Source organism: Aspergillus karnatakaensis (genome assembly GCF_047715665.1).
Source record: "Aspergillus karnatakaensis strain CBS 102800 unplaced genomic scaffold BJY04scaffold_23, whole genome shotgun sequence".
NCBI classification, from domain to species: domain Eukaryota; kingdom Fungi; phylum Ascomycota; class Eurotiomycetes; order Eurotiales; family Aspergillaceae; genus Aspergillus; species Aspergillus karnatakaensis.
Window position 1 is genome coordinate 273,158 of NW_027395735.1, and position 27,256 is coordinate 300,413.

General features: G+C 51.3%; 14 protein-coding genes across 14 annotated transcripts; 10 read left to right on the forward strand and 4 right to left on the reverse strand.

Annotated features, from left to right (window-relative positions):
* Window positions 1–830: 830 nt before the first annotated feature.
* Window positions 831–2,707, forward strand: BJY04DRAFT_188543 (uncharacterized protein). Its single transcript, XM_073711242.1, has 5 exons — window positions 831–1,673; window positions 1,754–1,909; window positions 1,987–2,142; window positions 2,195–2,314; window positions 2,375–2,707. Exons 1-5 carry the CDS (start codon window positions 1,423–1,425, stop codon window positions 2,676–2,678), a joined length of 987 nt encoding a protein of 328 aa, XP_073571468.1. The 5' UTR covers window positions 831–1,422; the 3' UTR covers window positions 2,679–2,707.
* Window positions 2,708–2,844: 137 nt separating this feature from the next.
* Window positions 2,845–3,467, forward strand: BJY04DRAFT_56203 (uncharacterized protein). The gene is made up of 2 exons (XM_073720644.1): window positions 2,845–2,943; window positions 3,012–3,467. Exons 1-2 carry the CDS (start codon window positions 2,886–2,888, stop codon window positions 3,290–3,292), a joined length of 339 nt encoding a protein of 112 aa, XP_073571469.1. The 5' UTR covers window positions 2,845–2,885; the 3' UTR covers window positions 3,293–3,467.
* Window positions 3,468–3,668: 201 nt separating this feature from the next.
* On the forward strand, window positions 3,669–4,739 carry BJY04DRAFT_188551 (uncharacterized protein). Its single transcript, XM_073711243.1, has 4 exons — window positions 3,669–3,823; window positions 3,888–4,007; window positions 4,094–4,436; window positions 4,511–4,739. The coding sequence occupies exons 1-3, from the start codon at window positions 3,699–3,701 to the stop codon at window positions 4,431–4,433; spliced, it is 585 nt and encodes a 194-aa protein (XP_073571470.1). The 5' UTR covers window positions 3,669–3,698; the 3' UTR covers window positions 4,434–4,436; window positions 4,511–4,739.
* BJY04DRAFT_218098 (Isochorismatase-like protein) lies at window positions 4,565–5,353 on the reverse strand (the record flags this gene model as incomplete). Its single annotated transcript, XM_073716235.1, has 3 exons — window positions 4,565–4,702; window positions 4,766–4,864; window positions 4,919–5,353. The coding sequence occupies 3 exons, from the start codon at window positions 5,351–5,353 to the stop codon at window positions 4,565–4,567; spliced, it is 672 nt and encodes a 223-aa protein (XP_073571471.1).
* A 251-nt stretch (window positions 5,354–5,604) lies between these two features.
* BJY04DRAFT_218099 (transcription factor domain-containing protein) lies at window positions 5,605–7,608 on the forward strand (the record flags this gene model as incomplete). Its single annotated transcript, XM_073716236.1, has 1 exon — window positions 5,605–7,608. The coding sequence occupies one exon, from the start codon at window positions 5,605–5,607 to the stop codon at window positions 7,606–7,608; it is 2,004 nt and encodes a 667-aa protein (XP_073571472.1).
* Window positions 7,609–7,896: 288 nt separating this feature from the next.
* Window positions 7,897–8,705, forward strand: BJY04DRAFT_218100 (maleate cis-trans isomerase family protein; the record flags this gene model as incomplete). The annotated part of the gene is made up of 2 exons (XM_073716237.1): window positions 7,897–7,993; window positions 8,056–8,705. 2 exons carry the CDS (start codon window positions 7,897–7,899, stop codon window positions 8,703–8,705), a joined length of 747 nt encoding a protein of 248 aa, XP_073571473.1.
* Window positions 8,706–9,431: 726 nt separating this feature from the next.
* BJY04DRAFT_207432 (uncharacterized protein) lies at window positions 9,432–10,852 on the forward strand (the record flags this gene model as incomplete). Its single annotated transcript, XM_073713858.1, has 2 exons — window positions 9,432–10,295; window positions 10,352–10,852. 2 exons carry the CDS (start codon window positions 9,432–9,434, stop codon window positions 10,850–10,852), a joined length of 1,365 nt encoding a protein of 454 aa, XP_073571474.1.
* Window positions 10,853–11,129: 277 nt separating this feature from the next.
* Window positions 11,130–12,772, forward strand: BJY04DRAFT_218102 (MFS transporter; the record flags this gene model as incomplete). The annotated part of the gene is made up of 3 exons (XM_073716238.1): window positions 11,130–12,381; window positions 12,431–12,519; window positions 12,572–12,772. 3 exons carry the CDS (start codon window positions 11,130–11,132, stop codon window positions 12,770–12,772), a joined length of 1,542 nt encoding a protein of 513 aa, XP_073571475.1.
* Window positions 12,773–12,778: 6 nt separating this feature from the next.
* Window positions 12,779–14,395, reverse strand: BJY04DRAFT_227740 (major facilitator superfamily domain-containing protein). The gene is made up of 2 exons (XM_073718697.1): window positions 13,775–14,395; window positions 12,779–13,723 (listed from the first exon to the last, which is right to left on the reverse strand). Exons 1-2 carry the CDS (start codon window positions 14,345–14,347, stop codon window positions 12,830–12,832), a joined length of 1,467 nt encoding a protein of 488 aa, XP_073571476.1. The 5' UTR covers window positions 14,348–14,395; the 3' UTR covers window positions 12,779–12,829.
* A 510-nt stretch (window positions 14,396–14,905) lies between these two features.
* On the reverse strand, window positions 14,906–16,526 carry BJY04DRAFT_218104 (MFS general substrate transporter; the record flags this gene model as incomplete). The annotated part of the gene is made up of 5 exons (XM_073716239.1): window positions 14,906–15,506; window positions 15,561–15,770; window positions 15,817–15,875; window positions 15,926–16,122; window positions 16,172–16,526. 5 exons carry the CDS (start codon window positions 16,524–16,526, stop codon window positions 14,906–14,908), a joined length of 1,422 nt encoding a protein of 473 aa, XP_073571477.1.
* Window positions 16,527–16,988: 462 nt separating this feature from the next.
* Window positions 16,989–18,363, forward strand: BJY04DRAFT_227743 (MBL fold metallo-hydrolase; the record flags this gene model as incomplete). The annotated part of the gene is made up of 2 exons (XM_073718698.1): window positions 16,989–17,371; window positions 17,424–18,363. 2 exons carry the CDS (start codon window positions 16,989–16,991, stop codon window positions 18,229–18,231), a joined length of 1,191 nt encoding a protein of 396 aa, XP_073571478.1. The 3' UTR covers window positions 18,232–18,363.
* Window positions 18,364–20,637: 2,274 nt separating this feature from the next.
* Window positions 20,638–21,012, reverse strand: BJY04DRAFT_218106 (uncharacterized protein; the record flags this gene model as incomplete). The annotated part of the gene is made up of 1 exon (XM_073716240.1): window positions 20,638–21,012. One exon carries the CDS (start codon window positions 21,010–21,012, stop codon window positions 20,638–20,640), a length of 375 nt encoding a protein of 124 aa, XP_073571479.1.
* A 2,261-nt stretch (window positions 21,013–23,273) lies between these two features.
* Window positions 23,274–24,274, forward strand: BJY04DRAFT_188554 (uncharacterized protein). Its single transcript, XM_073711244.1, has one exon. The coding sequence runs from the start codon at window positions 23,338–23,340 to the stop codon at window positions 23,920–23,922; it is 585 nt and encodes a 194-aa protein (XP_073571480.1). The 5' UTR covers window positions 23,274–23,337; the 3' UTR covers window positions 23,923–24,274.
* Window positions 24,275–24,741: 467 nt separating this feature from the next.
* Window positions 24,742–26,251, forward strand: BJY04DRAFT_218108 (alpha/beta-hydrolase; the record flags this gene model as incomplete). The annotated part of the gene is made up of 4 exons (XM_073716241.1): window positions 24,742–24,945; window positions 24,993–25,131; window positions 25,183–25,291; window positions 25,351–26,251. The coding sequence occupies 4 exons, from the start codon at window positions 24,742–24,744 to the stop codon at window positions 26,249–26,251; spliced, it is 1,353 nt and encodes a 450-aa protein (XP_073571481.1).
* Between the last annotated feature and the right edge of the window lie 1,005 nt (window positions 26,252–27,256).

The following is a 27,256-nucleotide window of genomic DNA, read 5'->3' on the forward strand; positions in this document are numbered from 1 at the left end:
GGTGAATATAATTCTCTCCACAATAGATGCTAGGTCTGGTCGTCGCGCTATAGTTCGCACAAAGGAGCAGAGCCTCCCATCCCACGCATACCGCGTGGAACGCCAGGAATCGCCATATCCCGGTACAAACTCGCGATAAAGTAAAGGCCGAGCAATATCACCAAAATGCCTACAGGCGAGACACAGTGAAAACAAGGTGTGACTGGCTAGCGAGTGCCAGGATGGTTCGTCGAAATCCTGGAGAGTCTCTCGTTGGTAGGCGTGTGGGAGGATTGAGTGTCTCTGTTCAAGGCTGGGTATACAGATGTAACTGAAGATCTGCACTAGAATTTCGGTCGGGAGAGCCGAATCACTTGACGGCGCTATCTTACGCCTCTTATGACGCGATAAAGGAGGCATCGCAGAGTGTGTTGACAGTTGCTTTCCGGGGGACCAGCAGATGCGATCCAGGGGCAATGGCTCTAGTCTAAAGTAGGAAGAAATCGCTGCTAATCTTAGTGGCAATGACTAACAAAGTACAAGCTGGGCATCAGTGGTGTGGAGTGAACGTGCTCTGAAACCATGCCATGCGTGTGTGTGTCTGTCTGTGTGTGTCTGTATACCTAACAGTCCCGAAAAGCGAAGTTTCACACGTTGTCCTTGGAGTCTGAAGTGCTCCATGGTGCCATATACCAAGATATATGTATACTCCAGCGTATAGAAACGGAGCCACAATCAGTGTAGTCACCAGCAGTTACCAGCTTTCTAGGGGTGAGCCCTCACTTCCGGCAAGGGACAGAAGTCTCACATAGAATAGAGCTGTCAAAACCCACTGTTGTGTTAGGAGATAGGTATGGATTGCGCTTTTGATTTGCTGCCAAGGTAGACTCTTCGGTGCCCTGAACGCCCCAGCAGCTCAGCTCAGCATGGTGCAATCATGATATGGCCTTTTGAGACATCCAAGAATCCCCGACTGTGGATACAAGTTGATAATTGGACAGATGGCCAGTCTAGCGAGAGTGCGAAGGTCGGTTAAAATTGCTAGACTCTTGGCGATATCTCGCCGAGGGCATTCTTGCTTAAAATCCCCTCATCCCCACTGGGAGAGCCGCAGTTTATTTGGCTAGAGCTTTCTCATGATAATGGCACGAACCAAAGGCACTTCACATAGGGTTCTAGTGTTCCGGCCATGGCCGTGGCTGCTGCTGATCATAGCACTTGCTGCTCCTGGTACGTACAATCCATTTCTGACCTTCGCGTGCTGAGCGTATGCTTTAAGCATTTGGGCAAGAGTGCTTCAGTAGACATGAAGGCGGGTCCTGGGATGAGTACATCGCCAACCAATCCTCACTCGACACTTTGACGGAGCACTGCACCACGCTCGTGGGAAACTTCGATTTCACAGGTTTCACAGAGAATCTTGTCGTCCCCAACATCACCAATATGACGGGGGGTATTTCTCTCTACAATGGTAGAAACAAATCCCTGCGTTCGGTGGAGTTTCCGGACCTTCAGTATCTCGACTCCTTTCATGCATTGCATGACGCATTGCCATGGCTATCGAAGCTGTCTATGCCGAAGCTGGAGCGTGCAAAGACCATGCATGTGGAGGTTGTGTCGGCTTCGGATGTGACGCTCGAGTTTCCTTCTCTGCAATGGGTTGATTGGGTAAGGATGAGGGGGAATTGGAGCAGGTACCTACAACTACACTCCTTCTGTTCCACTCCTATGTATCTGAATGACGCGGACTGACCAAGGACATGACTCACGCAAGCGTCCACTTTTCCGAGCTTCGAGAGGTAAATGGCACATTCAGCTTGTGTCAGGATGAGAACTGCATAGGTCAGCATGGTAAACCGGCAATTGAATATTCCTTTTCGCGTCTGGAACAGGTACGCGACAAGCTGGAGCTCGGAGGGAATATCACGAGGTACTCACATTTCATTTAATATATCCTGTCCAGCGCACATCCTTCCCTGTAGCAGGGCTGACTAGGCTTTAACAAAGCCTCTCCATGCCCAGTCTTGCCCGCGTCGGGCTCCCTTCTTCCGACGAGACATGGTCCCAGATGCTAAAAGTAGCTTTGTTGGGGCCGCCGCTGAACGCAAGTTTCCCGCGGCTCATCCAATGTCCTAACGTCTGGTTCCAGGGGAACATATCCAGGTCTGTGCTCATCCTCCGCACTGCAGGATGCGAGCAGACTGACAAGGCCCAGGCTTCATTTCCCTTCTCTTCGAAACCCTGTGGAGGGTTTCAGCGTTTTCAGCGAGAACGAGTTGACCCTGGACTTGGCGATTGAGAGTGGCGATTATTTCTCGATTTCGGGAGCTAGCGAGTATGTCCATGTTCCCTCGGATGCTGCGGTTGCCATTCTCTCTAACAGAGCATTGCATAGCATTCACCTCCCGAACCTGACACACTTTCGGAGCATCAGTGTCAACGGCGCGCCTGGTTTCGATTGTTCTGGTTTTATCAACGACGTTGAGAAAACAGCCACCAGTGGTGACCGTTCTGTCTACTGTTCAGTCGACAGCCTAGGAGGCCTCAGTACTGGGGCAAAGGCAGGGATCGGTATTGGGGTTGCTTGTGGTGCAGTTGCATTGATGGGGCTTGCCTTTAAGATGTGGTACCGGAGTATAGCGAAGAGAAATGTGATGAAGCAAGGGAATAGCGAGGAACTACCTGCTCTTTCTAGATAGTACCTACACTCTAATCACATGTACCCAGCCAAGGCACTATAGAGCAGTGGCTGATGGTAGCCCCCTTGGCGATACAACCTCATTTCCCCATGGTTTTCTTTTAAACCCGATCCTTCCCGCAGGGCAACCGGAGGCTCTTCGTTTGTTTTTAGAACTTGATCAACACGGACGCGCTGTCACGGCTTGGGTGAAGTTACAGTTGCAAACATGAAGTGGCTAGGGCTTTGGCCTGTGCTGCCGTTGCTGGCCCGGCTTGCGATCCCAGGTCCGTTTTCTTCGTGCTTAGCGCCGCTTGACCCTTTTTCTTCTTCTCAGCACTAACAGACAGTTCAGGTCTTGCGCAAGTCTGCGTGGTCACCGAGGATAATCACTATGTGATAAGAGATGAGGAGTCTCTGAGCGCGTTGGCACAAGACTGCTCTATCTTAGTCGGGGACGTGACCATCAACGCGACATTCAGCAACGATGTCGTTCTCGGGAATATCACTAGCATCATGGGAACCCTCTCACGCATATCCCTACGGCATAGCTCAATCCTTGGAATTTCCGGACCTCGAGCACCTGGGTTCTTTCTTTGGCGGTCCGGCCTCCTTGCGACGCCTTTCTATGCCTAAACTCCAGGATGTTGGTGTGCTATCGGTTGACTTCGAGGCGTCAGAGGCAGATGTGATGTTTGACTCTCTGCAAAGCGCGGTCAGGATAGAATTGACGGGCAATTGGACGGGGTCTGTGGCCTGCCTGTGAACAGAATGTGGTGATTGACGAAAAGAATAGCGTGCAGTTTCCTAGCCTACGAGAAGTCGATGGGGATCTTGAGTTATGTCAAACTCAACACTGCAGCCGAGGTGACATTGCTAGCAAGCCCTCCGTGAGCTATTCACTTCCCACCCTTGAACGAGTAGATGGCGGTTTCCGCGCAGTGGGAAACATCGCGAGGTTTGTCTCCAAGCTTGGTGTTAGTGCAAGAGGCTAATCGTCGTGGCGACATCCAGTATCCATGCACCTAAACTCGCACGCGTTATGACTCCTGATGATCAAAGTGAGCCGGACTTCAAAATCCTGTTTGCTGGGGGAGAGCCCCTGAATATCAGCTTTCCGGCTTTGGAGGGTGCCTCAACGATGGTCATAGACGGCAACCTAGCGGGGTGAGTATTCGATCGGCAGCCATGAGAGTTTCTGCAAAAATTGGACGGCTAATGGAGCAATCAGGTTCCACATGCCGTCTCTAAGAGAGGCGGATCAGAGGCTTTGGATCTCCAGTGAGACGCCATTTAGCTTGAACCTCCCGATTGAGAGTGCAGGCGGTATCTACATCAATGGCGCTGACGAGTACGTGTGGTCCTCTCTACATCTTTAGTACTTCACTCTCGAACCCTCCTGGCGGCTGTCTCTCTAACATTCCACACCCCACACAGTGTTCGCTTTCCTAACCTGACGGGCTTCGGCGACATCTATATCATGATGGACGGTCCGTTCGACTGCCCCGGCCTCGCGAGAGACCTAGACAAAACCACCGGAGTCGTCATGAACGGCGAACGGAAGTTCTCGTGTTATGCAGATGACGAACCGTCGGCGGGTCTTGTTGCGGGTGCGAAAGCGGGAATCGGTGTTGGGGCTGGCCTCGGAGGCATCGGGTTGATACTGTTTGTGATCTGGGTCTGGAACAGGGGGACGGAGAAGCAAAGGGAGTTGGAGGATAAGCAGCGTGCCCAAGAGGTGAATGGAGATGTCGAATTGCCTCCGTATTCAAGGTGACAGGTAATATTCCATGTTTCTTTATTTGTATCATATCTTCAGACACTGTACTGATTATAATCCACCATGGTTGTCAGTGACGTCTGCAAGAGATAACCCTGTCTCAGTAGCCATGACCAGGCCCGAACATATTAGTGAGAACCCCATCCAGCTTTCAAATGGCTTACGGCCTCTTCCTCGGCTACCACATCGGCGTATTTGGCATCCAAATCGAACAGGTTTGCGTTTTGAATCTCCGGACTCCTGTCGCCACATGCTGTACCAACAACCTATAAATATAAAGCGTTAGAAGATTGAAAATGTACATCCTGCGTGATGTAAGAATGACATACCATCGGCCTGAATCCACACTGCATCGCATCAAGCGTAGTCGCCCTAACGCACCCGGATGTGCTCACTCCGCAGATGACCAGCGTATCAACATTCAATGTCTGGAATTACCACGTGTAAACAAGATATCTAAGAGATATCTGGGGACAGCGTACCTGTAACTCCGTCGCCAGCGTCGTCGCAAAGAAACTACTGGCATATTTCTTCGAAATGACAACATCTCCCTCCGCTGGCTCTAGCCCTTGCAGCCACCCGTCAAACCCCCTTATGTCGCCCTTCTTCCAAACATCAAGGGTCTTGGATTTCAGCCAGAACAAGCCCGCGTCTGCCATGTCTGGCTTTGAATACTCGACTTTGCTCCAGACGACAGGTACGTTGCCCGCCCGTGCCGAGGCTAGTAATCGACGCATTACATCTGGAGCTTCCACCGCTGGAGGATTTCCCAATAATGATAACGGTGAATCCGTCGACCAGTATGCCTTGCATACGTCAACTAGGAGGAGAGCTGGTCGTTTCCCCCATCCCATGCGGTTCGAGAAGCCCGAGCGAGCATACGAGGCAGATGCGGCATGTTCGATTTGTGAAGGCATTGTCCTTGGCAGGTATTAGTCCAGACTAGATGGATAGGGTCGTGTTATCTTTCGCTTTGGTCGAGAAATTGGAGAGGATTTGTTGGAGTAGCGCTGGAGCGATAAGGTAGCTACCATGCGGGGGGTTAGGGCGATGATAAGGCTGCGGCACATAGCCGACGGTAGTAAGAAGCGAAGGATTCAGGAAAAGATAAGAGAGAAGACATATTCAGATCATAGGATATCCACCCGATCAATCACCTGTCGACAACATGGAGCACAACAGCCGCCGCGTCCCACCCGACAAGCGGAAACGCACCGAAATCAGCTGCGACAAGTGCAAGTCTCGCAAGCAGAAGTGTGATCGCCTGCTGGACCGGTCGCAGTGTCGATATTGTGAGCTCAATGGCATTGTGTGTAGTACCACCCAGCCTCGCAAGCAGCACGGCTACGTGCACGACGAGGATCTCCGCAGTCGGCTCGATCTGCTCGAATCGTTGGTCAAAGGGCTGATTCCCGAGGCCGACCTCTCTAGTAATGACGAGCTTCAACACTTGGGCAAGTCGCTGGGCATTCCATTACCTGGGGTCAGTCAACGGGGTGTATCGGGCAAGACGAAAGACAACGGCGCTGTGGCGAAGGACCAGGAGCTTGCTGCCTCTCTACTACCAGACCAGCAAGGGCATGTGCAGTACATTGGGCCATCCAGCTCTTTTGTCTTCCACAACAAACTCAGGCTGTTGATGGGGAGTTATACGTCCAGAGAGTTTGCAACCTTCGGTCAGAACGCAGCGGATGTCACAGCATTTAGACCACAGACCCAGTCTTCTGGTTTGCCCGGCAGTCAGATCGCTAGCTCTACGTTGGCAGACTACAGAAGCGTGTTGTCAACCCTAGGTGATCAAGGTGGAACCCTCCTCAACTCCCTTGTAGACACCTACTTTGACATTATCCATCCCGACTTCCCTGTTCTTCACGAAGCGACATTCCGAGAAAGCTATGAGAACTGGAGCAGCTCTGTACCCTCAAGAAACCCGGTCTGGCTGTGTAGCCTATTCTGCGTGTTCATTCTTAGCCAGCATGTCACACCAATATCGATCCCAGAGAATATGGAGCGGGAATGGTGGGCGCAGGTGCAGGCATTGATTCCTACAGTTCTCTTCACCACGAATATCCAGACAGTACAGGCGCTTCTCCTAGCAGCGCTGCACCTTCACAACAACAACCATAGAGACGCATGTTGGAATTTGACTGGTGCAGCGCTGCATGTTGCCATCGCAATGGGCCTCCACCGCGACGACATCAAGCACGCCCAAACGCCGTTTCAACGGGAATTCCGCAAGCAGCTGTGGTGGACATTATATGCGTTTGAGAAGATGCAGGTCTCGTCGTACGATCGTCCGAGTGGAATCAGCGACACTCTCACCTCAGCCGGCTATCCAAACGAGCGGATTGTGGGATGTGCCGGACACTATCCGCAGGGTTACCTGAAACACTGGCAGCAGCTGATTGTCTTGCTGGGATCTGCTTGCAAGGCAGTCAGCACTGCGAAAGTTGCGGAAGATTCTTATACCCGTCCACTCTCTCCGGTCTCCGCCATCATTCGAGACCTTACCCGCTGGAAAGAGTCTCTCCCAGCACATTTGCGGCTTGAAGCAACCGACTCCCTCCCTCCATCGTCTCGACGGCCAGTGCTCCTTCTTCATGCCCAGTGCAGCTACATCGTTCTGCTCGTGTCCAAGTCTGCGCTCCTCTACAGGGCAACCTCCCTTTGCAGTCCGAATGAAGAGGATATCCCGGCACCTCTTCGCACGGTATCTGAGACATGCATCAAAGCAGGCCAGACGCTGGGAGACATCATGCAGAGGCTAGGCAGCATCGGCATGTTTAATCCATTCACCTGGTGGGACACATTCTATACCATGAACGCTGCTCTGGTTCTGTCGTTAGACATATACTGTCGGACTCGAAGCACTGTGCTGGAAGCGTCGAATGAGTCTCAAGATTTACTAGACAAACTGCAGGAATTGGTTGCGAAGCACTTACGAAGCGCGAGTGTGCCAGGATCGATGAGGGCATGGGGAGCGATTGTTGTAGATCTCGCGACATTGTCGCGAAACGGTACGCCTGTCAATCATGCAATAACGGAGGATATAACCCCAGGAGGAAGTCATTTGCAGCTTGAGGTTGGCAACGTGCCGATGGAAGCTATCACACTAGAACAGTTTAACCTCCTCCATGGGTCGTTCGATCTATCACAACACCTAGGGATTTAGAGATCGTCTAGTTCATAATACAAATACAAATACACCCTCTATTTTTGATAAGCCAGTCCCATAGAAAGGTAGCACATCGTATGATTTGATACTGTCCGAGGTTTGAAGACCTCAAAGAAAATATAGAGCTCAGCCGTCGGATACAGATTGCCGATCTATTTGGAGTAGCTTTGGAGGGCTCAAATAATAACAACAGCCTCATACCTCCAACTTGCGTGGAGAGTCGCTATTATTCTTCTCTCTACCCGGTTGCCTTTCTATACTCTGAACATCAACTGGAACAACATTATGGTCGGACACCTCGCGAACCGCGCCCAGTTCGGGCTCATCCTGCCCTCCACAAACACCAGCGTAGAAGCTGAATTCAACCGCATGCTAGTACCAGGTACATGTGCCTACTGCTTCTGCGCCGATGTAGCTATACCGCCGTACTAACATAGAATCTAGGCGTCTCCTGGCACAGCGGCCGCATCTTCGTCACAAACCCCGACCTCAGCTCGAGCGAAACAATGGTCTCCTTCCTCGAAGACCTCCGAACGCAAATCAAAACCGCCGTGCAGAGCGTCTGCCACGCAAAAGTCGACTACCTGGTCATGGGCATGTCTGCCGAAACCTTCTGGGGCGGCAGCGACGGCGCCGCCAAATTCGTCGAGTTCATGGGCGAGCTCTCGGGCGGGTTGGGGGTTACCTCTGGGGCTGCGGCCTGTAAAGCCGTGATTGATACGTACAAGGTGAAGAAGGTTGGCATTATTACGCCGTATCAGCCGGTGGGCGACCAGCAGGTTGTGGATTTCTTCACGGAGATTGGGTGCGAGGTTGTGGCGATCCATGGGATGAAGTGTGCTTCTGCGACGAGTATTTCCGAGGTTACGGCGGAAGAGATCAAGGATGCTTTTCGTAAGGTGGATGGGCCTGATGTAGAGCTTTTGCTCCAGGCCGGGACGAATCTGCTGGCTGGGAAGGCAGCTGCTGAGATGGAGGTTGAGCTGGGGAAGCCAGTTATTGCTATCAATACGGCGACGGTGTGGCATGCCTATCGCGCAAATGGGATCATGGATCAGATTGAGGGATGGGGGTCTTTACTCGAGAAGCATTAGGGTAGATGTTTATTATGGCAGTTAACGCTATATAAAATTAAAGCTGGCCTGCGCGGTAAAGTGCACCGTCAAGAGGCCATCAACCACTGCATTCTCCTTTAAGAACAACCTGTATGTGTTATGTGCCGGACAGTCTGTCTCATAATATCGCATATCCTCCAAGTTCTTGAAAACTGATTTGGTTACGAAGGTGTACCCCTGGTCGCGTACTGGTCCTTCTGCTCGTCCAGCTTCCATCGATAATATGTAAGGGGTGCCGTCCTACCACGAATGTAAGAGTAAGCCAGAGACGAGATTGGCTGCATTCAATGCGATACCTTTTTTTGGCTTTGGGCAAAGACCCTGAACCCCTCCAATGCAATCGGAATGTGATCTTGCGAGGGGATTTTGATCATCGTCACACGGGTTATGGCGTCGGAAGACATCGCACGGTCAAGGCAGAGTGTGATGGATGGATAGATATGTAGTCAAATCGTACGATCAACGGTAGTTGCGTGAAGACGAAAGGTCAAAGTGAGTAGTGGTTAGGTAGAGCTGATTTCGCGGCAAGGCCCTTCGGCTGCATGTAACCGACCGGAAGATTCTTATCAGGGCCCAGAATTGAATAATTTCTAGGATCCAGTAACTCATCAACGATCGGCTGATATTTTATATTGCCCTTAGAAGACCGATTTGGTGCATTTGCACACTAACTATCGTCGCAGGCCGCAGCCCAAGACTACCACAATGACCGCCATGGAACCTCCTACACCCTGCTCGATAGCCATAATCGGTGCCGGAATTGGCGGCCTCGCCCTCGCCATTGGCCTTCTGAAACGCAATATTCCTTGCACCATTTACGAGTCCGCCCCCCAATTCGACGCTATAGGCGCTGGCATCGGCCTCGGTCCGAACGCATTGAAGGCTATGCAACTCATGGATGAGAAGTTCGCTGCCATGTACGACGTAATCAAAGTGGGAAACACAACCCCGAGCCGTAACAACGAGCAATTCGAGATTCTCTCAGCGGGGGAAGGGTTTGGGGTGAGTAGCGGGTGGTTTGGGGGGTCGGTGTCACATCCGGATTTCTATCGGAGTAGTGCGCACCGGAAGGACTTGCTGGAGGTCATGAAGGCTTTGATACCGGATGGAACAGTACTATTCAACAAGAGGGTTTCGAGCATTGAGACTCGACAGGCAGACGGATATGAGAAGGTCGCTCTTCAGTTTACAGACGGACAGACTGAGATTGTGGATGCGGTCATAGGATGTGATGGGATTAAGGGACTGTCGAGGCAGATTGTCCTAGGATCCAGCTACCAGGAGGAGGTCAAAGCGAAGTATGCAAATACCTACGTCTACCGACATATCGTGTCTATGGAGACTGCGAAGGACATCCTGGGTGACTACGCTGCGGATGCTAAGTGGTATATGAACAAAGGGAACGGCCTTGCTACCTATCCTATCTCTCAGGGGAAAGAAGTGAATTTGGTGGCGTTTATTCGCGACCCAGGCCAGTGGTCAGGGGAGCAGGCAGCCAGCGCAGTGCCTTATGAACAGATGCTTGCTGACTTCGAAGGGTTTGACAATCGGCTGCTGGCAATCTTAAAGGTGTGTGCATGCCCCAAGGCTGTGTATGAATTGCGCATCTACTGACCTGGGCATAGGATGCGAAACCCATCAGATGGCCATTATTCCACCATCCCGACACCCCCACATACTTCAATGGCCGAATATGCCTTCTCGGTGATGCAGCACATGCGTCAAGCCCTAGCCAGGCTGCGGGTGCGGGACAAGGACTGGAGGATGCACTCGTTCTGTCCCGGTTGCTGAGCCTCGTGCAGTGCCCTGTCCAGTTGCAAATTGCGTTTGAGGTTTACGACCACATTCGTCGGCCACGGGCCCAGGCGGTGGTACAGCAGAGCCACGAGGTCATGCAGGCCTATTTCCTCGTTCATCCAGAGTTTGGCAGCGACCTGCAGAAACTCACTGACGATGCCAACCGACGTCTTCCTTTACTGTGGTGGCATGATTTGGAGAAGGACTTGCAGGCCGCTGAGGACCGCTTCTATTGTCTTGTGGAACACAATACTGACAGCCTTGATGCAAAGACCCCAGTGTCTACAATATTTGATAGCGTTCCTAAGGCTCCTAGCGTGGTTGCATAACTCTTAGCTCTCTAGTCTTGTGCATCAAGCAGGTGTATCAATGTATCAAGACTCTCTGCCAATGGCATCAATTCTGGTAATCTACTATCTCAAAGGCAGATCCCACCGTCGGATGTTGTGCCGATGGCCTCCAACATGTCTCGTAGCCAAGAAAGATAAGCAGGTTTCTCCAACAGACAAGCCGCTATACTCCAACCCCTCACGCTAGTCATGATAACAAACTGCCCAAGCTATCTTCCTCATTCAAGCTGACTCGAGAAATTTTGTTGCGAAAGTCATGGGGGAAGAAGACGTCGACTCGGCTGTGATAGCCACGACAGATGCACCACCATCACCGGCAACAACACCACCCCCATACAGCATTTACACACGCAAAGAGAAATGGATTCTAGTCACGCTCGTCGCCTGCGCAGGGCTCTTCAGCCCATTGCCAGCAAACATCTACTTCCCCGCGATCCCGACACTAACAGCCGTGTTCAACCGCTCCGTTGAGGACATGAACCTGACTGTCACGATATACCTCATTTTCCAAGGCGTCGGGCCTATGCTTTGGGGCCCATTGGCGGATAAATGGGGCCGAAGACCATTGTACCTTGTGTGTCTGTCTATTTTGACAGCGTCGTGTATTGGGCTGGCGTTGTGTCCGCCCTCAGCATACTGGCTTCTCCTGCTCCTCCGAGCTTTCCAGGCAGGCGGGTGCGCAAGCACAATTGCACTTGGGGCTGGAGTTATCGGAGACATTGCGGCTGCTGAAGAGCGAGGAGGGTATTTTGGCATGTTCAATCTCGGTCCGATGCTCGCGCCTTGTATTGGGCCCGCCTTGGGGGGTGCATTATCCGACCATATGGGGTGGAGGAGTATTTTCTGGTTTCTGGTAATCTGCTCTGGTTGCTGTTTACTGCTGATCGCTGCGTGTTTGCCGGAAACGCTGAGGGCCATAGTGGGAAATGGAAGTATTCTGCCGAAGAAGAATCCACTGTCTCGGCCATTTTTCCCTGTCGTTGGTAGGCATCGCAAGAACAGTCAGGTAGATCTGCCAGGCATTTCCACTTGCGACCGTCTTGACGCCACTCGAGCGACGCCCCGTGGCCGAAGTAACCCCTTCCGACTGCTCCTGTATCCCGATATCGCCTTGACTCTCACCTACACCGGGATCATCCATGCCGTCAACTACACAATAACCACCACGATATCTTCCTCGTTTGCCGAAATATATCCTGATTTGTCCGAGACCGCCATTGGCCTGTGTTATTTGGCTGGAGGGGGTGGTATGATATTAGGATCGACGATCACAGGGAAATTGCTCAACCGGGACTATGCGCGGATCAAAAAGAAATGCGAGGAGAACAGGTCTAGAGCCGACGATGGTCATCCAAGTACCACAGGAGATCATGATGTGCCAGTTGAGTACGCTCGGTTGCGTATGACCCCGATCCTTCTGTTCCTGTTGGTCGGCTGTGTGCTGGCTTGGGGGTGGCTCCTTCAACGCAGAGTACACCTTGCTGTACCGATGATACTTCAGGTTATACGTACGACTATCTATATCCCATTTGTGGCTTCTCAGCTGACTTGGTCTAGTTGGATATACCTCGATCTCGATTCTCAACGCAACCATGACACTCATGATTGATATCGTCCGGACGCAAAGCTCTGGAGTCATTGCTTGTGTGAGGGTGCCCCATGCTTCTCTCTAAAGACCTAACTAACTGACTGATCCAGACAAACCTTGTTCGCTGCTCGCTAGCTGCAATTCTTGTTTCCTTTATTGATCGGGCAACACGAAGGTTAGGGTTCGGGTGGACTTATGTTATTCTTGGCTGTATCTGTACCCTGCTTCTGCCTGTCATATTTGTAGAGATCAAGATGGGACCAAAATGGAGGGCTAAGAGAGCGAAAAGTGGCGAAAAGCAGGAGGATTAAATTCTTGTTCTCAATCGCTATATTCTATCACCAAGAAACTTGCTAAAACATCACCACCTACAAAGTAAACCGAAACCTCACACCATCCTTGCCAACCATCTTTGTTTCAATCTCCCCCCTCTTCTCCCTCTCATCCGCCGCCCGATTCATCCTCCAAAGCGTAAACTCCAACACACATGCCGCCACCATCCCAATGACCGTAACCGCTAACCCCGCCGTAAACCCAGTTGGATAGGTCGGGCGCTCTTCCTTGATAAACACATTCGCAGACACGAAATTGGCACTATTCCCAAATCCAATCTGCAAAGCATGCGCGACGGCCTTCCGAGGTCGTCCGACCGTATTCGCCGATAGCCACGAGACGAGAAGCGGCATCTGGATAAACCCGCCCGTGGCGATGAAATACAGTGCGAAATATCGCACGCCAGGGGTTCCAGCCTGCGCAAGTTGGATGGACCACCCTATCATACAGAGAGTCCCGGCAGCGATAATAAAGGGGAACCGTATCTGCAGTTTGCCCGAAATGAGGGATGTCGAAAGCGCAATCACAGCTCCCACCAGCCAAATCGGCACATTCCTCAGGTTGGCCTGGTTCGCTGTCCACCCCAACTGATTCAGAATCGTTGGTGAGAACTGCGATATTGCAGCAGCGGACATGTCTGCTCCGAAATACGCGATGATGTTGATCCAGGTCTGCCAGTTGAAGAAGATGCTGCGCCACGGTTGGCCTTGCAGGTCTTCGGCTTCGTCACCGCGCTCGGAATTCAAGCGGTCCAGGAGATGCTCTTTCTCCGCTGAGGTGAGAAACGACGATTCTGCGGGGAATCGCGGCAGGACGAAGAATGTGCAAAGAGCGACGGCAATGTTGAAGAGGCCTTCCAGGATGAAGATCCACCGCCAGGAGCTGATGCCTTGGGTGCCGTCCATGAAGTTGATGGCGTATGCAAGAAACTGGATTTAATTAGTATAGAAATAATGAAGAAGACACAACAGAAGACTTACGCTGCTAAATGAAGCGCCGACAAGCGCACTGGTAGTGAAGCATGTATACCGAATCGCAAATTCATGCTTCCGATAATAAGCACCCATCATCAGAGCGGCTGCTGGACCTAGACTTCCTTCAAAAACGCCCATAATAGCACGGCAGGCGTACAAAGGACCGGGACTCTTTGCAAATCCCTGGCACATAGTCACAATCCCCAGCAAGGTCATCGATACACCTAACCAGTAGTTCGGCGGAATCTTGGAATGCGTCATGAGTAGATTCGAGGGAACTTCCATCAAGACAAACGTGAGATAAAAAACCCAAACTGCCGTATTGTATCCGTTGGACGGCATTCCAAGTTCATCTTCGAGTCCGAGCAGTCGAGCATTGCCGATGTTTGTGCGGTCGAGATACGCTGTAAGGTATAGAGCGCAGAGCATGGGAACGAGACGAAAGTCGATCTTGCGGGTTACTCTGCGGCCAAGGGCTGAATCATTCTCTTCGGTGATTGAGCCATCGTGCACACTATCGGTAGGTGTGCGATCAGCTTCGATGGCTTTCACGCCGCTGGTAGGCTTTACCTCCGCCATGGAGCAGTTAAATGAGATGTGGACTTGTATCAACAGAATAGATAATGGGGCAGGCGAACTGAGTTCAAAAGATACGGTCGACCTCTGGCCTCTTTATCCTTTTTTGTATCATGAATATGTCCATAGTATAGACCTACCATACAAGAGGCGCCCCTAGTCTAACAATTCTGGTCAACCCGTCGGCAGATTGCCGGGCCTCAAACATCAGATATCAGTCCAACTCCAAGGATTGGCTAGTAGCTGGATGCCGTCGGTTGAGGAAGGACATTGTGAAGAAACGTAGGACCTATCCGGGGGAGGAGCAGTTGGGGTAAGGAGGAGCGTTATCTACCACCAGCAACTGATACCTACAACTGGCCAACCACATGTCTAGCTCCAATCTGTCTTGAGCTTCTTATCATTGCCTTTGGGGGTCCAATGCAAGCTTAAACGATACGTAGAAGTAAGCGAGCGTATATCTGTTAGACCGATTACTCCTGATATAAACCTTGCTAACGAAATGGATTGATACAAAGCCTCATTGGTGTATATAACTGACAAACACCGTGATTACTACCTCTAGAGTACATACTTGTAGCCCACCTTCCCATCTACCTGCCCGTTACCACGGACGAGGTTCCTATTATGGCGCATAAACCAAACGACAACCCCCATCATAATCGGAAACGCCGCAGCCGTGATACCCAACCCCGTACCAAACCCAACGGGATACGTTGGCTTCTGTTTATCAATAAACACATTCGAAGCCACAAAGTTTGCACAGTTCCCCAGCCCAAACTGAATCCCGGACCCAAGAGACAACGACGCCTTCCCCCGTAAATTGGCCAGCAGCAATCCCGCATACAACGGCATCTGAGTCAACGTCCCGATGGAGATAGCAAATTGCGCAAAGTATCGCACGGCAGGTGGATCGACTTGGCAGTAGTGCAGCGCCCATCCGACAACAGAGATCATGATAGCAGGGATGATGAAGACTGTTCGGTTGCCGAACTTGCCTGCGGCGAGGCATGCGACAACACCGACGGACGTCCCAACGACCCAGATTGGGATTGTCATGACCTGAGCGCGGCGCGCTGTCCAGCCGAGCTGGCTGAGAATGGTTGGGTTGAAGGAGCTGAGGGATCCGGCGGACATGTCTGCGCAAAAGAAGAGTAGTGTCCTGGGAGGGTAATGTCAGCAAAGCTCAAGTGTCCGTTCGCGATATATAACTCACATAATCCAAATCTTCCAGTCAGATGCGGCCTCAATCCAGTCCCTCTTCGCTGGCTCGCCCTGTCCAGGCCCCTTATCCTCGTCTAGTCTCGCTAGGAGGGCTTCTCTCTCCGAGGCCTTCAGCCAGGTAGCCTGTGCTGGGAAGTTTGGAACGACAACGAATACGATGATGCTGAAAGCGATCGTGATCAACCCTTCCAGTATGAAGATCCTAATCACCGTCAGTATATCGTCTCTACCGTAGTCGTGCGACTCACCATCTCCAACCCTCATACCCGCCGGTTCCGTCCATGTCCATGATCGCGTACGCAAGTAGCTATAATAAATCAGTTAACCGAACAGCAAAATGGAGCGGATGTTACATACCCCACTAAAGCAAGCTCCGGCCTGTCCGAACGCATAGAAGCCAGCCATGCGGAGTGCAACCTCGCTCTTGCGATAATAAGACGCGATGATGAACCCACTACCAGCCGGAAGGGCGGTTTCAACAATACCCATTAGGAAGCGAAGCGCAAGAAGCCCGTTGTAGCTATGCGTGAGGCCTTGACACATTGCTAGAATACCTATCGAGCACCGTCAGTACACTCTTTCCAAACCTTTGAGAATACGTACCAAGTGTGAAGGTCAACCCGCCCAGCCAAAGGTTCGGGCGCACCCAAGGGAGACTCATGATCATGTTGCTGGGAACTTCACAAAGCACGAAAGGAATGTAAAAGATCCACAAGCACGTATTGTACCCCGTGGGTGGCATATTCAGCCCTTCTTCGAGTCCTGCAATTCGTGCATTGGCGATGTTGGTTCTGTCTAAGAAACAAACCAGGTAGAGGAGACCGAGCACAGGAATAACCCGCAGGTCAATCCTGTTCGTTAGCTCTCTGTCGGACTTAACATCGATCGAGAGCACCTCTCCGGCGCCGGTGTCAATGGAGACTTTCGTTGGCGATAAAGGACGATCTTTCTCGTCCATTTTGTTCAGGTTAGCACTGTACTTGGTTGACAGAGTAAAAATAAAATTCTGGGCACATTCGATATTTGGTATTGGGAGGGACTCAAGTGAGGATAAGGATGGTTCCAGGCTCACAGCAATATAGCTTTGCAATCCATTAACAGCGATTAACGCGAGGAGAGGCTACTCCTGATTCATGAAGCACATCGGCTGCCTGCCGATCGATATTTGCTATCTTATCAGCCCTGAAGTTGTGGTTTGAGGCGCTGGAAGGATCACCGTCCAATTGGAAGCCCGCCAGCAGTTGCTGCTGCCGTTGATAAGCCTTCGAGGCCGGATTGTTGGAGTCGTCCTCGCTGTGCCTGTCTCTCGATGCTCTGGGAAACATCAACAGTCGCTCTAGGCTTTGCATAACGCCGTTGTATCTTGTACATATCTTCGGAACTAGAATCAACAAGCAACCAAAGGAGACCCCGTGGCATCATGGGCAGCATCGAGCCAGGCATTAGCCCTGTACCACCACCACAATTGGACATCCCAGAGTCAACCAGCACAGTAACCTTGCAGGCACTCGACACAACGTTGCAACTCTATGTGCGAGCTGAGAACTTTCTCAATCCCGTTATACCAGGCCACGAAGCATGGAACTGTCCTGCGATGGCCTTTCTCATCACACATCCCCAGATGGGAAGAAAGGTGCTGTTTGATGCAGGCGCGCGAAAGGACTACTGGAACTATTCACCCGTTACCACCGACAGGTTCGCCAAGGGCGTTAATGTAAAGGGATTGAAAATCGACATGGGGGTCCACGAAGTACTAACTGCCGCCGGAATCGAGCTCGACAGCCTCGATGCAGTGATCTGGAGGTATGTCTGCCACACGCGAGCGAATGCAAGGTCAGTGGACTGACTTATTCAGCCACTGGCATTTCGACCACATTGGAGACATGTCACAATTTCCTTCCAAAGTAAACCTCATCGTCGGCCCTGGTTTCAAGGACAATCTCCTTCCCGGGTACCCGAGCAATCCTGTTTCCCCGTTACTTGAAACCGACTACAGTGATCGAGAGATGCGAGAAATCACATTCTCAAATACCCTCAAAATCGGCCAATTCCGAGCCCACGACCTCTTTGATGACGGCTCATTCTACCTCCTAGACGTCCCTGGTCATGCCATCGGCCATATGTGCGGCCTCGCTCGCACCACTCCTTCCACATTTGTTCTCCTGGGAGCCGACTCCTGCCATTTCGCTGGAAGTCTAAGGCCATCGCCGTATACTCCTCTACCAGACTCCATCACTGGCTTAGATCCTTTCTATCCTAGCCCTTGTCCGTGCGAGCTGCTAGGGACTCGTCATCCAAGTACAGCTGAACCAAACGAGAAGAGAACGCAGCCATACTACACCGCGAGCGCTGCAACCAAATCCGTGTATATTGATCCCGCAACGGCGAACAGCAGTGTCCGGGGATTGATGGAGTTCGACGCTAGGCCTGAGGTTTTCATATGTCTAGCACATGACCCTTCGTTATTCGACGTTCTTCCACTCCTGAATCATAATCCATCAGCTGATATAGGTGAATGGAAGGAGCAGGGGTATAAAGAGGCCACGAGGTGGAAGTTCCTCAACGAGCTGCCAAAAGATGGACAGCCTGGGAGACCGCCACTTGTCGAGGGCTTTTGGCGGGATGGGAAAAGAGTTGATGTATCTGTAGCGATGAAAAGATGAGACATGTACATGACTCCTGCTGCTGGGAATCCAGTTAACTAGAGGAATTGGCATGCATTTCGGGGTTTGGAGGCCGACTCGGTTGTGACAATATATATAATAGCGGATGCGAAGAGCTGCAAGGCGTACCCGCAATATAAAAGCTCTACAGCGGGTAAATAGGCACAAGGTATATCAATTGCATGGTAATTATGAAATCCAAAGCAAAAGTCCAAGTCCCACAATGGGCGTGTATCATTGAAGACCGCAGATGGTTCGACGGAGATAGTCGCGATGGATCGAGTCGGAGACGGTCTAACCTTACCGATTCAGTTAACATTTCGCGCGGATCGGGGCTGAGTTTGCAGGGACTGGCTTGTACCAATCAACTTCGTTCCAAGCAGGGTTTCCACGAGTCATTGCCCGATGCTGTTGAGGATTGATTGGCTTTGGATGGCGCGCTAGGGTTGGTAGTGAACTTGGCAACTGTTCTGCATTGCAACCCAAGTGATGAGCTTCACGAACAGGGAAAAGATTGTGATAAATACCCCTGGCATTTTCAATTCGAATCAAGGTTCTCACCCGACCGAGCTCTGTTCCTGCGTCAGGAACGAACAGGCGATGAAGCCATTCGGGCTTCTATTATCGCTCAGCGCGGCAATATTCGCTCCAGGTGAGTTCTCTCTTCATCCTCATGCAGCTGATGATCTGACTCTGCTCATCCGGTAAGGCTTGGCCCAAGAATGCTTCCCTGCGACCTATAGCTTCGAGCTCAACGACGAGAAAGCAATCAGTAACGTCACCAAAACTGCACCACGCTTGTAGGGCCAGTCAGACTTCAGCTCAACGAAAGGCAGGGATCCGCCTTTCGTCACATTACCAACATCTCTCAAACCATTAAGATCAGTAATTCAGATGAGCACCTGCGCTCAATAGAGCTACCTGATCTCGAATATGCAGGCCGGATTGACATCACCGGGTGGCCGCTCCTGGAACGCATCTCCTTCCCCAACCTTCGCCGTGTCGGCGCCATTGCCATGTCATTTGAGAACACGGCACTGCATGGTCCGGGCGTAGCGTTGGACTTTCCAGTTCTCCAAACCGCGGGGAGTATCTCTTTGACTACGGTGCTTTCCAGGTGTGTGCCCGGACAGAACCCTTTCGAGTTCCGCACTATACTGACGCAAGGACAAGACACATTTCATTCCCAGCATTGCGGGATGTCAATGGCAGTTTAACTCTCACCCGACCAGCACTGTATTGGAATGACCCAGAGCCGGATGAGAGATGGTCCGCCAGCTATTCACTCCCTGTTCTTGAAACCGTCAGCGACCGGTTCGAAATTGAGCACAACATTCTCGGGTTAGCTCTTCCTTTCTGCTCCGATCAGTCCTGTAGGCGAGGGCACTGACCATTGTTTCCATGATACCTGGAACAGCTTCTCCGCCCCTAAACTATCGAGAGTGGGGAGCCTCACAATGAAGAGCGTCAGAGAGCCAGTGGACGTGGCATTACCAGCTTTAAGGGAGGCCGGTGAAGTCCACATCACAGGCGAGATAGAGCAGTGGGTTTCTCTTCCATCGCATTTCATCCCGGATCTAATAGATTAACTAGAGTCGAGCTACCGCTCCTGCTAAACACCACATCCCTGGAGCTCGTGATTTACATTACCCGACCGGGCTTAACGCTTAACTCGCCGCTCGAGACCTGTGGGCAGATTCAGGTCATTGGGCCTATCAAGAGGTAGTGTACCCTTTCAGCTTCCTGTAGCAGCATACTCCGCTGACTCGGTCGATGCTTCGGTAGTCTTCGATTTCCCAACCTCACGGAATTTGACTCGATGATTGTTCTCACGGAGAGTACCCTCAACTGCGGAAAGCTTGCAGACCAACTGGAAAGGACTGCGGGTGGAATGGATGACGGAACGCGCGAACTCAGCTGTTCGAGTAAAAACCTGGGTCTGAGTACGGGTGCTAAGGCTGGCATTGGGGTTGGGGCTGCCGTTGGTGCTATACTTCTAGTCTTTGGTCTTTGGCTCTTGAGACAGAGGAGGCAGAAGCAACCGCAGCCGGGCAAAAATGATGATCCGGTTGCTTTGAAAGAGTGAGTATTGCGGTGATAGGACTGATAGATTTGTTGTAGACTAAGCTCATGGTGTCTGACGCATCCTGTTAGATTTACGCCGGCGAGTCTGGCCTACGCGCAAAGTGCCAAACTAGACATACCAGATGAATACATATATAGTTCATTGAATCAATTTGTTGACTATGAGAGCGGCAATGTATTAAGGATCGTAGGGCGCAACACTCTAGATACAATCAGGTGAAAAAAAAACCGCTTCCTCCTCAAACAGAACAATGCAAGGTGCCATCTTGATAAAGCAACTAGTTGTATACTTCCATTTCCCCCATGCTATCGGTTGATATTCTAAACGCAGTTGATCTTCAAGCTCTGGCCCCGGACCTGGACATCCTGGTTCAACTTGGCGTAGTTCCTCTCGCCATTGACTTCGGCAACAACGACAGGCTGACCGGCGGTGGAGGTTCCGTGAACCTTGCAGTAGGCACCGGAGACAACACCCCCGGTGATTTGAACGGAATCAATGCGAAATGGGTTATAGAGCAAAGGGTAGGAGGCGGGCACGGAGACATCGACACCGGTGGTAGGGATGTCGGCGGCCTGGCCGCGGCCGCTGTACTCGTTGGTGAAGACGACGGTGCGGACGGCAGCAGCGCGTGGGATGGAGACGGCGCTGGTGGCAGTGGCCAGGGCAAGGAGGGCGGTGGAGATGATGAACTTCATTTTAGAGGTTTGGTGGTGAATTAAAGATTAGACTTTATGGAGAGTGGTAGTGGATGCGAGAGACGGCTGTCTTGAGGCTTTTGAACTGGAGGGTGTGGTTGTGATGATGAAGAAAAGACCTCGACTTGGGGCAAGACGATGGTCCTCTTTATACCCTTTTCTGGTGCACTATCCAGGCTTTGCTGCGAGGAAGCCGGCTGTTGCATCTGTACTCCGAGCAACATCGCGAAGGCTGAGCTCGATGTATGATGCAACGTACGAAGGATCAGAGACATGTCCAACTAACCCTATAGGGCTTCCCTAGTGGGGGTTAAATTTGCGAGAAAGGATTGGCTCTTGGCTTTCCAGTGTTGTATGATCTGGAGTCAGCCCTGGATGTACCCCGTATCTGCGCACGGGTGACAACTGAGCTTGCAGATTGGGGGGCCGTACAGTAATCATTACACGCGAAGACAGTGAATCTACATCTATCAACTATTGAGGCCCGAGCCTGCTCGGTGGTTACACTAATTTGAATCTACTGCGCCAGATCTGAGTTCCTGGCCTTGCGAGCTCGAATCCTGGCGAGCGAGACTAGTGCTGATCGTTATATTTAGCTAAGACATGGCTACCCCCGCCTACAGACAGGGCTGGGGAAATACGAGGACCAATTCTCCGGTACATACGAGCCCCCACAGTGTACCTTCTCATAATAGGTAAGCTCGTCTTGGCCAACCCTTAGCGAAGGCTAATATTGCCGGCTTTCCTGACAGGGAACAATCAGCCGCTGAGGTCCGAAAGGCTGAACGACAAGATTCAAACTTTAGTCATCTGAATCAACAGCCGGTGAAGGCTGACAGCTGAGTCCTGTGACTAGTGTTTGTGAGCACGTTTGTTTTTAGAAGCGGCGCAGTGCTCGAGTTGCGAGGTTTTATGTAGCCAACTGCACGAGTTGCCTGACCCAGATGACTGGGACCGGAGTATCGCTACTGCCAACCTTCTGTGACCGTAAAGATACTGTACCTGGTCTCTGGCGAGAAATTCTATCATAGCGCTATATATAGGCAAGGCTTCCGAAATACCGGCTCACCGCGGACAGAGTATAATGAGCACGTTATGGACAATATCAACCTTCAAAAGTCCCAGGTGCCATAAAAGAACAAAGTTCGTACCAAGGTTCAGCTGCTCTGTCGTAACCATCTCTAATGGGGACCAGTTTATGGATATGTCTCGGGCACATGGTCAGCCGTGTCGCATTGTACTCGGCGATGACCATCGACTAGTGGCTGGTTAAGGGAGCAAGGTCAGTCCTCGGTTGCCAATACCGCTTTATACTTCGAGGTTACATGTATGTATCACTTTGAGCAGGTCTGTCCCCACTGAAATTGTGTAATCACAATAAACCGGCCGCACGCAAGGATATGTCGCATCCTAATGGCTCATCTAGGGGTGATGGGACAGAGGCTAGTTGAAGGCAAAGAAACAACTCCATTATTGAGCTCGGAGCGGTTTATCGGAGGAGCCACCTCGTGTTCCATTCTTTCCGACAATATGCAAAGAGCTAGCCCATGTTTGACGTGACGTGTAGGTTTCTCGCTTGAATTAGTTTCCTGACGAAGCTAATATAGAAGCAGGCTACTTGTAAAAGGTTTATTCAGCCGGACTAAATCTCTGGCAGCGGGGCAATCCCAGCGACGAATGATAACTGTCTTCGGACGGCATTCGCTCTCCGAGTTGCTTCGGTGCCACAGCCTGCATCTGGGGCCTCATGCTTCTGAAAAGGATGAAGTCGATCAAAGATTGATCCATGATGTTCGCTTTACTGAATGTTCCCCGGTCAATGGGAGCCTTTGGATGAACTAGCACGTTTACCGGCAGGATCTGCTCATACTGTGGTATAGGCCCATCGATTCGGTCTCCGGGAAGTGGGACAATATGCAGACCAGGTGATCTTAACCTACACTCGGGCCTCTTGGACTGCTTCAGCGGCTTCAAGAACCTACAAGACCAGAGTGTGTCACTGCAGTGTCAGGCGTGACGAGTAACTGAAGATCTCAACTGAGGTTTGGTTGATGTTGGCGTGACTGCTACGGAATCAGTTGCAGTTCCAAGTGATATTTAGTGATATTTAGTGATATTCCGATGATAGGCGATACAGTTCAAATATTCCAAGGGGATAGGCTGAACAGTATGTCGGCGCCTAAACCGCCCATAGGCGCCCGAATTCCCCCACTTTGACGCACAGTCGGATCCTGGAGATTCTCACTTCCATGAAAGCTTCAGCCCGTTGACATTAGTCCCCAGAATCCAAAGCTCAGCTCTGCTATTAAATCCAAAGCATTCGTCATGGTTCCATGTGAGCCACCCCCACCTCCGCCTCCGCCTGTGGCTACCCGATCCTCAATCCCTACTCTACCAACTGTCGCCGTAACTGCTCCTCCTGGCTCATTCTTGATCGAGCTGCTTGTATACAACGGTGCCCCATTTGCAGACCACTGGGCCTACTTTGTACGCTCAAACAAAGACCCCAACATTGGCGTTCTCGTCGAAGCTGCTGGCAATCCATTAACTGGGTTCTGGATCGAGATCAAGCGCGGACACAATATCACACCGGGGGGCGACAATGATGTCCCAACGAAACGAGTGCCGTTGCAATGGTTGGGTCAGGAGCATGTGGATGAGATGGTCTTGGAGGATACTGCCGTCTTTGAGCAGGGTCAACGACCAGCTTGTTCCCTTGAACAAAGTCTCTTGAAAACAAAAGCCCCGGAGAAGAGTTTGCGACCCGTGCAAGATAGAGTTCAATCGGCTCCTGTCAGGCTGTTACAGCGGAATTGTCAGACGTGGATTGTTGAGTCGGCCGACCAGTTGGTAGCTGATGGGATACTTCACAGTGACGTTGCGGAGTATCTCCACGCCATCCACAAGTGAAGACTAAGAATGAACTAAACTCAGTGAAAAATGAGGAGTTGGAAGGCTGCGTTGCTCGAAGGATCCATGCCTTTTAGATGGTTGCAATCCATCATGCCCCGGAGACTCCATGATTGCTGTGCAGGAACCGCTCCAAGAGGGCACTCTCGGCCGAATGCACGCAAGGTAGATTAAGTCGTCGACCTTTTGGGGACTCTAGCCAGACCGAGTTCTCTCTTGTCGGATCGATGGCTCTTCAGCTGGACCGTCTGAACGATGAGTCTCGGTCTTGCCTTTCCTCCCGAAGTCATGGCATTTAGATTAGTTTGCAGTTTATGAAGGTTAGCCGATATCATATCATCTATCCGTCGAGTCCACAGGAGAACAAGGTAGATTATAGTGTCGTATCTTGATCATCACTAATCCAAAATCAGTGATTAGAAAAGACCTCACCAGGTCAACATAATCAGTATTACTAAAAGGATACTTGAACCCCGCTAAAACCACTTTCCACGAGATGAATCATACAATATATCTAGCTCTGGCGGAGCTTGATATTACATCCACAGGTTGTTGTACTCGGAGCAGAGGCGTTGTTGATGAAAGATTGAGTAATCAAGCGCCAGGATACCTGTACAGTCATCTCTCTATCCAGATGCAGCATGCAAACACGCAAAGTAGCTCCCCTCCTTAAGCACCCGGGACCATATCTGCAACCTATCTCCACTCAAGACACTACGGTCAACGTTGGACTTCGGTGGCGGTCAGCATGCTGTGCACAGGGGCTGCCGATGTCTCTAAATATCTGAGAAGCCCACATATGAAAGAACAGAGGCAAAAATGGAGGAAGAAACCTCAACCTTCTCGTTCAAGGTGACCAAATATCTCATTGACGGACAATATATTCGCGAGTACCCAAATGCCACAGTCACGCCAGAGGCACAACCGAAGCTAGCCGTGAAGGAATATACCCCAATCAATAATCCAACTCCCAGGCCAGGGGACGTCACCATTGTTGCAGCACATGGCTGTGGATTTCCAAAGGTATAGGCCTAGGTTTATGCGTGGACCTATCTGACAACATTACCTAGGAGCTGTACGAGCCTTTGTGGGAGGATTTACTGACGCAAAGCGAGGATAATGGCTTCCACATTCGCGCAATATGGATCGCAGATACAGCAGGCTTAGGCGAGAGTGGCATGCATAACGAGCAATTACTCGGAGACAGTCGTACGTTTACTTCTATTCTCGGCTTCTCTCTGCTAATATAATACCACCCAGCATCTTGGTTTGACCACAGCCGTGACCTGTTGTACATGATCAACCAATTCAGGGACGAGATGCCACAACCTATTATTGGTGTAGGGCATAGCATGGGTGCGGGCCAATTGTACGTCACTATTTCCTTGCGCCAGCAAGCAGGACAGATGCTAACGAAACATTCTTCAGGGTGCTTCTATCTCTCATGCACCCGCGGCTATTCACATCGCTATCTCTCATTGAGCCCGTCATCGCGAAGGATATCTTCACTGCGCAGGGCCCCCAGCTATCACTCCTCTCACTGAAACGGCGCGATACGTGGCCGTCAAAGGCGGAAGCCATCGCGCATGCCCGAAAAATATGCAAGAGGTGGGACCCTAGGGTCCTCGAGCGCTGGATTGAGCATGGATATCGCACATTACCACCAGGAACAAACTCTACGGCACAAGCAACCAGTATTGGCAGCTCTGACTCCAGCCGTGTCACGCTCAAAAGCTCCAAGCACCAAGAGGTGATGCACTATCTCCGACCCAACCCATCTGGTCATCGACCTCTACAACTAAACAGAGAGGGCAATATCAACCCCGGTCCGGTAACGATACGAAGCCAGCAACAGCAAAAACATGACCCACTCTTCTATCCGGACATTGTCGGTCCCGCGCATACAGTAGCCCCCTTCTACCGCTCCGAGCCCGTCATCGCATGGAGGATGCTCCCACACCTCCGCCCATCGACCCTCTACATCTTTGGTTCCAAAAGCCCCATTTCAACGCCCGTTGTCAGGACGCAGCTACTGGAGCGTACGGGTACCGGTGTCGGCGGCAGTGGCGGGAAGGACAATGGACGCGTGCGAGATGTGGTCTTCGATGGTGCTGGACACCAACTTCCATTAGAAAATACGGAGCGGGCGGCGGGAGCGCTGGGAGAGTGGGTTGGGCTGAGCGTAAAGCAGTGGAAGGCGGATCAGCAGAGAATTATGGCGAGAGCTGCAGCGAAACTGGAGAGAAATGTGGGCGATTGGGTGCCTTTGCTGGAGGGGGTGTTGAGGGATACTGTCGGGGGAAAACCGCAGCGCAAGGCGAATCTTTAGGTTGAATATAATCAGGGCAGTACATATAACCTACGGCAATTCGGTTATAGCTTTCATAGTTAACGTAGATTCATAGAAATGGCTTCGGGTCCGAGTATGAAATCCGGCTCTGCGAGGAGAATAGCATTGACTACAGTATCGTATTATGCTATCCTACAGGACTTTCCAACTCCTGCACAAAGACTCTCAGTCCCAGCGGAGTCATGAATGAAACCCATACCCTAACAATCGGCACTCGATTGGTATACGCATCTGAAGCAACTCACGAATCCCAGATTAAACCTCCGCGCCGGATCGACACTCCACCTCACCCTCCTGACAATCTCAAATATCGCCAGCTTCACTTCCATCAAGACCATGGTTTGACCAAGGCACTTTATCTAATGGATAGAAGACGGAATATACTGACCCCTTGTACAGCACACGCGTAAAGTAGATCGAATGTCTTGTGTACTTGGCCCCCAACGCTCAGGGCGAAATTGCAGTGCATCACACCCAGATATCAGGGTTTGTGTGCACGCCGTAAGCGCTCCAGCCCACGAGCGTACCAGGGTGAACGGTGATTCTATCACCTAGGCTCATTACCTCGGTGACGGGATGGTTGATCGTCCTTGTTGCGGGAGGGTACAACCGGGGGGCTTCATATATGACCGAGGTGAGGTAGGAAAGATGCTGAATGTTTTCCGGCGCGGCCTAGAGAGCATCGTTGCGTAGTACATCTTGTATCGCCTGTTTTGCTGTATTTAGTATACAGAGTAGATCCTGACCAGGAGAACAGACTATATCCTGCCCCAGCGTGAGTATGAGCGATCCTAGAAGTACGGCGGTGGTGTCGTGCCTTTGTTGGAACATCGTCCGCAGATCAAATCAATAATGCGCGGAGCTAATGATGCCTTTATCAATTGCGTGTTTCAACCTGTATGAAAGTACCTCAGGGCGCTTCTCTGCGTCATGAGGCATTGCAGAGTCGATAGTACCGTAGTTGGGCAATGCTGCTGAGTGTCC